Genomic DNA, 13,141 nt, shown 5'->3' with positions numbered 1-13,141 from the left:
AGTAGATTCGTATTTAAAAGATGAACAAATCTGTAAAAAGTATCTGGAAGATCAAGTGGTTCAAACTCATGTTATAAATTATGACTGTGTGAAGATGTTTGACACAATAGCTAAAACATAAACATAACATAATACGACTATGGCTTTTAACATTACATTAAAACAGTAAAGAAGAAAAGAATATATATGAATAAATGCAACGTAAAAATGACATCAGCTATCTGTGACAATATATGGTAAATTTAATATGAATTTGTAAATAAAAGAATTTGCAATTAATCATGAGTCATAACCTTTATTCTGCTGTAAGGTTTATGATTTGTGTATAAAAAAATCAAAAAATTAATATAAATATTGTAGTACATCTAATTTTACTTTTTATTTGCAATTTAAAAATATTTATTTCATACTGTAAAGAAATAAATTTTGAATATGACTATTTCCATGTTTGTGGATATTTTATTTACGGTTAATATCTATTATCCATAAATAAAATATACTGTTTTTAATTTTTTTTTGTTTTATTAAAAAACGGAAGATAAGATGTAATAATTTAGAAAGCTTGTGTTTAGTTTTTAATAAAAATCATTATTCTTTGAACTAACTTAATGAAATGAGAGAATTGTTTCTCGTTGGTAAGACCATCTTGCTTATTACACATTGACTTAACACTTCTCCATTTTTAAAATTGATAAAAATGAAGAATTTCTTGATTTTCATTGTTTTAACAAAGTTAATTTTGTTTAATATATATTTACATTAGTAGTAATGTATTTTAATGTTGCATTTAATTATTTTAGTTTCCATTATTGACATTGTCATTATTTGATTACATTTTGTTATTTAAAAAGAATTCTTTTGTTTACATGGTTTCTCTACTCAGATTAATGAATATTTATTGAGGTGAGATGACAAACAGAAATACATAAATAAAAAGTAGTAATTTTATTTATTGCATATTGTAAAATAATTATTTTTTATAAATTACAAAATTGTCAGCTGTTAATATTTATCGTTTAACTGTTTTTTTTCCATTTTCCTCTTCATCATCATCATCAAAAACTTTAAGATCTTTTACATAAAACCAGACTCCACCATCAAATAATGTACCAATTGTGACAAAACCTGTAAAAAATAATACACATAAATAAAACGGTCCCATTTCAGCAATTTAGAAATTCCATTCTAATTTTTCCTAACAGTTTCCTAAAAACAGTTTAATTTGGGTAAAAATAAAAAGTTAGATTGGTAATATATCTCCAATTTGGACCAACTTATAATAATTTTAAAACTGTCAGAAAATGCATTAACATTAACAGAAAGAAAATGAAAACAAAATATATCTTTACATTCACAAATTCAATTTTGATTTTGATTCTGCAAAAATCAAAATTTAAAAAACACATTTTGTTTTAATTTTCTTTTTCATTTGACGAATTTTCATCATTCAAGGAATTCATCCATCAATATGTTGAAGATGTTGTTTCCATCTTTAATGTTGTATCCTTAAGAAAGTTTTTACATCATGTAAAAGTAAACAACACATGTACTTGCAACAAATTGTTTGTTGTTGTAGTGAATTATATCTGTCTTCAAGTGGTTAGGCAATTTCTTTAGTATTTATTTGAACAGTATATTTTATTAGTATTATGTTTGTTCATTTAATATTTCATTTGTTGTTACATTTACAGTATATGTCAATAATTCATAGAGTACTTACTTTTGCTTTTTCTTCATAGATATTTAAAAAACTAACAAAGATACTCAAATTGATCAAATATGCTCATAAATATGCTATTTTAAAACATGGCGACTCTTTGATAAAGCAGCAAAAAGTAGTCTAGTGAATATTAAAAATATTCCCAAAGGGGCAGCCCTGACCAGGTTTGTCGACGACTTGGCAATTGTTGTTATGGCCAAGTCGGTACATATGGTAATGGTCACACAGCAAGATTTAAATAGTATCATCTTGCTCCTGCAGGAGACTGGGCTTCTGATTTTGCCCGATAAGACCCAAGTGTCATAGTAACAAGTAGGCATAAACTGATCATGATTTCATTCAGAGTCAGAATCAGGGTAGACCATCCTTCCTCTGCATTGAAGTACCTCAGAATACGAATCGATGAAAATGCCACAATTTAGAGAGATGTAAGAGAAGTGTCGAATAAGGCCAAAAAATAATGATCAATATCAGTCCCTGCACATCGAAGCGAAGGGTCTTGTCACAGGTAGTGTTCTCGAAAGTATTATACAGAGCACCAATCTGATCTGTCACAGTAGAAAAGGGAAGAGCTCATGCAATTCTAAGCTGAATGCTCAGGGATCTTTGGATATACTGTGGGTACTACCAGGGTAGTAGTTGGAATAGTACCACTGGACATTTTCATCCAGAAAAAGGGATGTCCTCCCTTTTCTGAATAAAGATATCCAGGAAGAACAAGGAAGATGGATGTGAAAGTAATTGCTTGTCTACAGGTGACAGGAGAGATGGGTTCAGTAGACGAAGGGTAGATAGACTAACTCTGGACCTCCAGATATGGATGTACCATACACACAAGGGACTGGTGAACAAGTTGATCCAGTTCCTTACTGGACACAGCAGTTTTAAACCATACTTTGAGCGTGAGCATTGAGAAGAATGTGATTATTGTGAGGCGAATGATACTACTGCTTACAAAAGGTGTTCGTGTGTGATCAGTTCTTTTAGCATAGGAAAACATGGAAGAAGGAATTGGGCATGCTTACTCAGAAAAATTCTTCAGGACTATGCTGCAGACTGAACAGTCATGGCATATGACATTCACAATGCTGGTCAAGATCATCTGTAGTAAGATGGTAAAGGAAGTGAAGAGGTGAATAATTCCCTATGATTCTCCCTTGGGCCTCTGTTCATATTAAAGCAGGTATGGACCCAAGGAGAAGTGAAAAAAATAGTATATATATATATATATATATATATATATATATATATAAATACATATTTTATACTAAATAAGCAGTTCTACAGTTTTCCATCCATTTGTTTATGTGTATATATTCTACTTAAGACAAACTAATATTATCTAATTTACATATACATTCTGAATTTTCTCATTTAAATATATTACTTCCATTGATTTTCCATTCAAAAAATTCATCATTATCAATCGATCTCATAACCAAAAAACAGTACAATATTCATCTGTTAACCAAGTTCAATTTTTATTACAAGTCAAATGACAATTTTTACTCTGAAGTGTTCTGATATTGGCTCTCCCAAAAATGAGAATGAATGCTTATACCCAGATTGAACAGTTCTGATTCAAGTTACACTACTGACAGTGGCCAGTTTAGATCTTGTTAGTACTACCATTTACTGTTACTGTAATGCTAGGGTTCTATAAAGACAATTATTTCAAAGTCCAAGTTTAAAAGTTCAGAAATCGTATTTATTGTTCAAAATACCTAAATGTGAATTAATTAGGATGAAATTAGAATATGAAATAAAAAGCCATTCTTGATCTTGGACTACCTCTGGAAAAAATGTAATATATATCTCTTATTCATATTTTGCTAAAACCAATTCTTTGTAAAAATGTTTTATAAATTAAGTCTAAAGAGGATTGATAATGATATATTTAAAAATCTCTAATACTTACATGCTGAAGTAACATTCAAAATAATGCGCAATAATTCTCCATTGTAAAGCCAGCAGTTTCCAGTGCCTGTACATGTTTTGCCCCAGACCAAGCAATTCTGATCTAAAAAAGACAAATGTCAGTAGCTTTTTAATTACTGCTTTTTAATTATTCATTTCTTTTTCAGCTTTCAGACAATTTTCCAATAGCATATTAAAATAATTTTACATGTTTCTCATGACTGGAATATGTAACATCCCTTTTAGAAAAGTATATACAAGTAATTCATAAAAGGATTAAACAGTTAAGTGACTTTATCTACAGTATTGTATAGATTTAGTAAGAAAAGATGTATTTTGAAATGTACAGTTATTTTAAAATAATACTATAAATTATCTTTTTATGAATTATTAACTTATATGAACAGTCTGATAATAAAGTATTTTTATATTTCAAATACTCTATACATGTAATATAATGTATATATGTTATAAAATAATCAGTATTTGCCAGGATTATAATACCTGATAGAGTTAAATTATCTAGTTATCACTGTGTAATATATGTTCATCTCATGAGAAATGAGTAAAATTTAATTTGTAAGGAATTGCAATTGTTTTATCATCAAAATCCTATGTTACAAGCAAAATTATAAGAAATTTGGTAAAAAAAATTTGTCACAATTGACTTTAAATAGATTATAAATTATTAGATTAAATAGATCATATTTTGTTTCAGTATAAACAAACATTAGAAAATGAGAGTCCACTGCAAAAATTATGATTGTCATTTTTTTCCATATAATGGTTTATGTTTGTAGTACATATTTTAAAATGTATTGTAACGTCTGGTCTAATCAGCAATGCAATAATAGTTATAGTCAGTGAGTAAAAAAAAAAAAAATAATAATAATAACCGTATTACTATGCAGAAGAAAGTTACCTATGCCCGCAGTTTACATTATAAAACTCATCATCAGTAAATTTAGAACTAGTTTCAGTTATGTTATTTTGTTGTTGCTTTATAGGAACTGTATTTACAAGCACCATAAAAAAAAAACTTTATGAAGATAATGTTATGCTCCTCTTTGTTACTTTATTACTAAAGAGAGGTCTGGTTCTAATTTGACCTTTTGGAATTTCATTGGTTTGTGTGTTTGTGATGCATTTCCAGGCAAACATAAATCTTGTAGTAATATTCCTTACTATTAGGTGGAATAATGTTTATAAAATAACAATTTTTCATAAAAGGTTTTATTTTAAAACTTTGTTTAAGAAATTATTATTGCTAATTTTAGTCATATAATTTTAAAGAAAAAGGCTTAATGAGGGAACTTATCAAAATTTAAAGCCCACCTCTTATTAATTTAAATAATTTTTTATGGAAAATGAGTAACCACCATGACAATGCACAGTTGTCATTTTGAAGGAAATTGAATCTTCTAAAAATTAAACATGAGCTAATAGATTTTATTAGATTATTGAATTGGCTGCTCTTTCTCTGTGGCAGACAGAACAGTAGAAGGGAAGTTTTCATTATTAGCTGTTGACAAAGTGAACTTGTCATCTCTCCTCCACTCTTGATATGACCTTGTCTTCTGCTTACGAACAGTGCTTGTCTTATATTACCATGAACAGTGCGAGTACAGCTCAGTGCATGGATCAAAGATAACTAAATGGATTTTTTTTACAGGTTCAACTGCATACTGTGATGTAGGTAGCATCACCATACTGTACTCCACTCTACCATTCCTCTCTTCTATATAATCACTCTTCTATTCAGTTACATGACCTTTTTGTTGTGCTAGAGTTTGATGAAAGGGAACTTTTTTTTTCCCCATAGGAGGAGGAAAAAGCTCTGCCAGCTGCTGCCAGGCCCACTCTGACAGCAAGTGTGGGGCTCTCACCCACTAAAAAACCTCCCCCTCTAGTCACCCAGGGAACAGACCTAATTCACATGGTATGTACACAGCCCCTGTACAATCACCCAGGGGCTCTTGACACTGAATTAGAATAGCCAGAGCGACATCCCCAGAGGATCATCGGTGAATGACGACTCGTTCAAATGATGACTGGTGAAAGGGAACTGGTTCCAGACATACCAACCCCTATAGCCTTGTAATGATTCCGGTCTCCCCACTACCTCCTCCTGTTCCTAGCCCTGATGGGTTTTAACAGTGGTCGTCTTTTGACACTCTAACTGATTACATATCACAGTCATCAGCCAGGCCTCAGTTGAGATGCCACCAATGTAAATGCCTCGATAGACATTTACATCAGTGAGTTTTGACTCAGCCTTCACCTTTTGTTGTAGGCTTCTTTTGGACATTTTCTCTATCCTACATCATTGCCCTCTGAACTAGCTAATTGAGTTCACAGAAGAATGAACCCCAAGCCTAATTCAATACTTTAAATAAGCTGTGAGTGATTATAACTGGTTCCAGACATCTCAATTCCCCCCAAGGGAGAAGAACACCTGCCTCGTGACATGTCTGGTTGCCACACCACCCCCTCTGTTCCTAGCCATGTGTGGCAAGAAGATGTCACTCATGGCTTAGCCATGAGTCATATCCTCTTGCCCTCAAACTGATCAAATTCCACAGTCATCAGTTCGGTCTTGTGAGATGCCACCGATGCAGATGCTTCGAAAGACATTCACATCAGTAAATTCTGCTCTAGTCAAGTTTTGCCTTCAAAGAAGACATCAGATACCTACCTCTAACACGTAGCCCTCAGGAACTGCTAAACTAACAGCCTACCCACTGAAGATCAAAGACCCCTCTCACCTAACTCTATTAAATTTTATAGCCACCTAAATCGTATGTACCCACTAACACTACGATTATTTCAGTAATTATGCCACGACAGCATATTAATTAATTGAGTCAAACATGCCACGACAGCATCAATAAATTTAGTGATTGGAGTGCTAAAGCAAGAATAATGTCCCAGAGACTGGTTCCAGACATCCCAATCCCGTAGGGGAAGACAGCCACTCCCACCGCTTGCCACACCACCACCCTCGTTCCTAGCACTGATGGGCTTTAATGAGAGTCATCTTTCGCCCTGTAACGTTTTACATCTCACAGTAATAAGCAGGCCTCATTGGGATGCCAACGATGTAAATGCCTCGGTAGACATTGCATCTGTGATTTTTAAACTCAGCTTTCGCCTTCGCTGCCAGCCACATCCGGAAATCTTGAATGTCCTACATTGTTTCCCTCTGAATTAGCTAAAATCTTATTCGCAACAACGAAAATTTAGTCCTAGTTCCCTTAGTGAACTCAAACTTTAATCAAACCCCAGACGTAGGTTAAATTATGGACTCCGGTCTGGTCCACTAGGGAGAGGCGGACAGACCTCATACTCTCACTCGGCTCCATCACAGAGTCCCGCATGACATTCACCTCAAAAATTATCGTCGAGATGCCGCTACACCTCATGTCTGAATGGTGTCTCATGCCCATCGGCAGTGCAGTCGCCGGTCCGCCGACAGCTTCAACAATCATAGTACCTCTTTCTAACTAACCATAGCTTGCTGCCAAAGTGCCTACCTTCGGTCAATCAGACTGTCCAGGCGGACCCTAGACGCCCGGGTTCCCTAGCTGCTCTACGTTGGGCGAGGAATTGAAGGAAGCCAGCCACAATTGTTCAGTCTCAACGACTGACTCGCAGACTGAGTTGACTCGCAGATCAAAGAAGGAGTTTATTCTCTCAAGTTCCCCAATAACTCCGGTATACTTAGCTTCGTACCATGGGCAGATATACAGGACATGGTCCACTGTGTCATCGACCCTACAGTCCGGACACAAGCCAGAGTCATCCAACCTAAACCTAGCCAAATTATCCCTAAAAGCAACGTGTCTCGTAAGAACTTCAATAATATGCCGATTGGAGTAAACCCAGATAATCGCACGCAACTCCCTAACATTTGGAAAAATACCATGCGTATATCGTCTAGTAGAAGAATAGTTCCATCTAGCTTGACAAGAGTCAAAACCTTGGTCTTCAATTTCTCGCATATGCCCTGACGTTAGAAGGCCATCCCTCATAGAAATATACCGCTTGCTATGCTCCGTAGCCAAAATATCTAGGGGTTTTATGCCGGCAGTTGCAGTGACTGCCTCTCGCGAGACAGTTCTGTAGCCACCGACAACAGCTAACAATAGAAGACGCTGGGCTCACAAAAGAATGTCCCTATAGCATTGGAATCGTAAATGATGAGCTCAGACGGGCGCAGCGTACAACATTATGGCTTCACAAACATCTTTGTAAAGAATACGCATGGTACGGTAATTCAACCACCAATCGGGATGGATGACCCTACGGACGCCGAAGAAAGCATCGATGGCCTTCTTCGATACAAGAAGGTGCTCCTTGAAGAGAAGCCTCTCATCAAGGATAACACCCAGATACTTTTGAACGGTAACATACCTAATTGGAAGGCCGTCCATCACAATCCGCGGGTGACGGGTGCTGCTAGGCGGGCCTTCAAGAACATCATAGTGGTTTTCTCCGCACTGAAAACCATCTTATGCTGAAGACTCCACAACCTTAATACCTTACATGCTTGTGTCGCTCTGAGCTCTATCTCGGCACGCGAATTGCCCTCGACCAGCAGCAGCCATTGTCGTCATAAGCCACGATGCGATAGCCACTGGGCATCCGCAATCGCATGAGATTCGAACTCAACGACCCAAACGAGTGAACCTAGTACACTGCCCTGTAGACAACCTTTAGGGTCTGTCCTACCTCCGAACTGCCGTCATGAAGTACGACAGTTCTGTCGCTGAAGTAGCTCGAGAGAGTTCTTATCTCATTTAGCGTGCATCCATGCTGCTGTTGTTGAAACACCACTAAGGCCATCACAAGTTGTTGAACGCCCCGGATATGTCCAAAAAGACACCGAGTAAATACTTGCACTCGCTGGCTGCTAAATCCAATTCCATGACCTTAAGAAACGGGTCCTCTGTGCCCTTACCGGGGAGGAAACCATACTGGTCGTCCATCAGCTTATGGTTAGAAATTAACCTACTGTTAATGTGGAGGTACAAGACCTTCTTGAAAACCTTACCTACTGCAGGCAAGAGCGTCAGAGGACGGTGAGATCCTTGTCGCCACCTTTGAAGAGCAATTTCAACACACCACGTTTCCATCACTCTGGGAAATATCCAGCTAAAAGCAACCTATTGAAAACCCTAGTCAGATCGCGCAGACCGATCCATACTTACAGAACTTGGCCCTGTGGCCAAACCTACAACACTTGAAGCATCGCTGCACGTCTAGGTATTCCTTGACGCGACAGGATGCGAAATCAACGAAGATTCGTCCCTTCGATACGAACATCTGATGGAGACCAGCCCTAACTCAAATACATCGTGATACCATGGGTCATCATGCTTACCAGTCTTCAAGACAAGCCTACACTGCTCTTTAAACGAGGCCTCATCCAAATCGTATTCTGAGACAGAACCTAGTCATCGGAGAGGCTCCGTTCTATGTCATAAACTATGGCACGGGGCCTTCTCAAACGCTTGGGGTCTATCTTGACCTCAAGCTTCTTGACCGCTGGAGACTCCTTGATGATCTGGACTGTCTCCTTGTTCTCTGCCACAACTACCAGCCGCCTTTGCTGGTCTCCTTTATGTACCTATTCTTCAGCTGATTCCAGTCACCACGAAGGGCTGCCCGAAAATCACGCTTCAGGTCTTGGCTCGTTGTCTTCGAGCCCTCTGCCTTGTTAACAAAACGTGAGGCCAGCAAGGCGGCTTCTTAGCCGCCTTGCTGGCCTCACGCTTGGTCTTAAGAACGTCAAGGTAGCGCCTGGGCTGCACTGGGGCTTGAACCACATTGGGAACAAATTTCACCTCCTTGGGCTTGGAGGCCAAAGCTTCGAAACCCTCACAAATCGCCGCAAAAGCCTCCCTAACCTTAGCAAGGCAGGGAAGAATCGTCTTCCTCGCTCCTGAACTAACGCCGCCGGGAAGCTATAAGAAGTGTAGTAAGTAGTCCAGATCCTCCTGGACTACTTCAGTCAGCGGGGCAGAACTGCTAGGTCTGCCCTTCGCCTTCTTGAAAGCCTCAACTACGCGGTAGGATTACACCTGGGTGGGTGCCCCCGTCTCCATCGCGTCGCTTACCTCGTCCTCTGAGGAGCTCGTCAACGGCAGTGGCTCAGGCTTCCTTTTTCGCCTGGATTTCTTTACTCCTTGAAACTCGGATATGGTCGAAGTTTCCCTACTACCTAACACCCTAACCTGACCTAACGAGATTCTCGCTGTCTTCCTCCTATTGTACTAATTTTGGCAAGCCCGCAAACGTGACAACTGCCCGCAGCGAGACGGGCAGCCGGAGAACTTAATATTCTTTTGTCACACTATGCACCTCTTCGCCGCTGCTTGATCGATTAAGTGCAATACGTCCAACGTACGGCAAGAAACTACGGATTACTGCCCTCGCTTTAAAGAGAACGCGAGTAGGACTAAGGGCGCTACCCTTTACTCGTTACGGGGGCTTACAACCAGCAGTCGTTGCCACCTACTCGCCGCGATGAGACGGGCGCCCGAACAAATATTCGCCTTGCACTGCGTACACAAGTGATGATTGACGAGTCTCTGAAGATCAAATGACGCTACCGTTACAAAATCACTCAAAATCGAATTCACCAAGAACTGTCGAAGGTACTCGCTCGACGAACAGCTCAAAACACAAAAACACAACAGAAAGAGAATCTCAGACACAGCGTAACTTTGTCCGCATCATAGGGCCAAATTACTGGTTCCAGACTTCCCAACCCCGTAGACCCTTGAATGCCAAGGATATACTTCCAATATACCTCTACCATTTTTTTCTGTTTTCTCTTTTTTTAGTAGTCTGTTGTCCCAGGAAACAATCTCTACTGTATTGCTTACACAGCAAGAATGTCTTTGAAAATGGCTAACCTTTCGCAGTCAACATTGTTCAAATATTCCGTTACGTACATTATTTTAATTTTAATTTTATTGTAGAAATTTTGGTGAAGAGTGTTCAAAATGTATAACCCACTGGGTTGATGTAGTGGTGAACTCGTCATCGTAAATCAGCTGATTTCGAAGTCGAGAGTTATAAGATTCAAATCCTAGCAGCAGTTACTTTTATACGGATCTGAATACTATATCGTGAATACGTGTTCTCCGGTGGTTGGGTTTCAATTAATCACACATCTCAGAAATGGCTGACCGGAGACTGTACAAGACTACACTTCATTTTCATTCATACATATTATCCTCTGATGCAATACCTTATGTTATACCTTTGGTATACCTTATGGTGGCTCCGAAGATTAAACAGAAAAAAGCTACTGTTGTTCAAAATGTACGAGGTTTATAGTTCATAGAATTGCTGATTTATATATAATTTTGATTCAAAAATTATAATACAACTACATCTCTAATAAAAATATGAACTTCAGATTTTTATAAATTTCTTATTTTTCAGGATTTTAAATATTTAGTATTACTTTACTGACCAAAACTCCAATTTTTTAAAAGGTAAAATTTTTATATTAATGTTATGACATTTTTTGAACGTTATAAAATTAAAAAAAATCGACCCTAGTCCATTGAAGTTTTTCAGAGTATCTGATGAAGCTTAACAACGAACAAAAGCTAGTTTAGACAAAAGTAAAATTTTTATGGCATTCACCTTTAAATTAAAGTCAATTTTTTTTAACTTTTCAAGTTTTCACGCTTTCTTTTACTCTTTATCTCATAGAAAAAAAGTTAGTTAATAAAAAGAAAGGGAAACATTTTTGAATTAAAAAGTGATGGATAAAAATTGAGATAAAATTTGATAAAAGGCTAATTAATTTTAGTTTATTAAGAATTCATGCAGATCAAGTGCTCACTGAATATAATTAGTGGCATAATTAAGTAGCAAAGCAAGACTTTTTTTTTATTTACTTTAATTTTATTGCATTTCAGCAGAAAATTGTTCATTATATTTCATTTTCAACTGACCAGATATTTTTTATTTTTCATATGATCCATGCATATTGCATGACACAAAAAATAAACACACAGATATATTGTTTAAGAAATCAAACAAAATAAATAAATAAAAAGAATAAAAGATTTTTAGAACAATTAATGATATATAAGTTAATGAATATATTAATTGGAAAATTAAACTCTTATTGTGAAAGTTTATGCATTTGTAATCATTGCAATTTTGTTTATCTTATCTAAGCCTAATTCTATTCTTAACCATTATTTCATTATACTATTTTATTTACACGTGCAGTTTTTATGTAAATATTTGTTATCATATATATTTTTAGTGTATTACATTCATAATTAGTTTTTTATTAAAGTTTTTTTTTTTAATGTTATTTATAATTATATATACACAGTGTTTCTAAAATGGTGGGCTGACTATACTTTTTCCGATTCTACTTGTAAAACTAAACAAAAAATATCTTTAGGAAAATGGTAATTTCTCCTTCGTTCTTCCCTGTCCGCCATTTTGTTATTTTTATATAATAACTTATATCTCAAGTTCGGATAAACGAATCACATTAATATTTGGTAAGAGTCTTGGTAATAAAGTTTTAAAATTAGCAAAAAATGAGGACTTAAAAAATGAAAATTACAAAATTGCGGCCATGTTTATTTATCAATCAGTTATATCTCCATAAATATTAGTTTTATCGAAATTGTTGTTATTTACTAAAATATTAAGCCTTTTATTTTGAACAAAATGATTTTTAGTTTTTTAAATCAGTTAACAAATAGTCGAGTTACAGGAGAAAATTGCTGTTGTAATTTTGTGTCACAATTATTAGGTTTATTATTATGGGAAAATTATTATTTAATTTGATACTAATTTACAATACAAGAATTAATGATAAATAAAAATAATTAATATTTCATCGAATTGAACTTAAAGTGGAGGACATGAAAACAGGCACATAATTACATCAATTTTCTGCTATAACTAGGCTTGACCGACTTTCAAAAATAAAATGTAATTTTGTTTAAAATAAAAGGCTTAATATTTTAGTAAATAACAACAATTTCGATAAAACTAATATTTATGGAGATATAACTGATTGATAAATAAACATGGCCGCAATTTTGTAATTTTCATTTTTTAAGTCCTGACTTTTTGCTAATTTTAAAACTTTATTATGAAGACGCTTACCAAATATTAATGTGATTTCTCTATCCCAACTTGAGATATAAAATTTTATACGAAAAATAACAAAATGGCGGACAGCAGGAGAACGAAGGAGAAATTGTCATTTTTCCCAAGGATATTTTTTGTTTAGTTTTACAAGTTGAATCCGAAAAAGTATACCCAGCCAGCCCACCATTTTAGAAATACCGTTTCATACAGAATGTTTATAAACAGTTCAAGAATTCAGGGGATGATCCCCCGCATCAAAATAAAGAAAAAAATTGTCCAGAAACGCAAGGCAATATCCGGAAACGCTTAGTTTATGGCTGTCCGGCACTTTGTATTTTTAACATAAAAATTTATTTGTCA

The 13,141-nt window shown here is 35.7% G+C and overlaps 1 protein-coding gene across 4 annotated transcripts in view; it reads right to left on the bottom strand.

Annotated features, from left to right (window-relative positions):
* Positions 1-930: 930 nt before the first annotated feature.
* Positions 931-13,141, bottom strand: part of Oatp58Dc (Organic anion transporting polypeptide 58Dc) — a 116,647-nt gene continuing 104,436 nt past the window's right edge. For all 4 annotated transcript variants that reach the window (XM_075381380.1, XM_075381372.1, XM_075381366.1 and 1 more), the window contains 2 exons: positions 3,639-3,740; positions 931-1,125 (listed from right to left, as the gene is read on the bottom strand). In XM_075381380.1, coding sequence (XP_075237495.1) covers positions 1,010-1,125; positions 3,639-3,740 — 218 coding nt within the window. In that variant the 3' untranslated portion in view covers positions 931-1,009. The remainder of the gene's footprint in view (positions 1,126-3,638; positions 3,741-13,141) is intronic.

Source organism: Lycorma delicatula, chromosome 1, assembly GCF_047948215.1.
Source record: "Lycorma delicatula isolate Av1 chromosome 1, ASM4794821v1, whole genome shotgun sequence".
Classification (NCBI taxonomy): domain Eukaryota; kingdom Metazoa; phylum Arthropoda; class Insecta; order Hemiptera; family Fulgoridae; genus Lycorma; species Lycorma delicatula.
The sequence above is the reverse complement of the archived record's forward strand: the minus strand, read 5'-3'. Positions and strand labels throughout refer to the sequence as shown.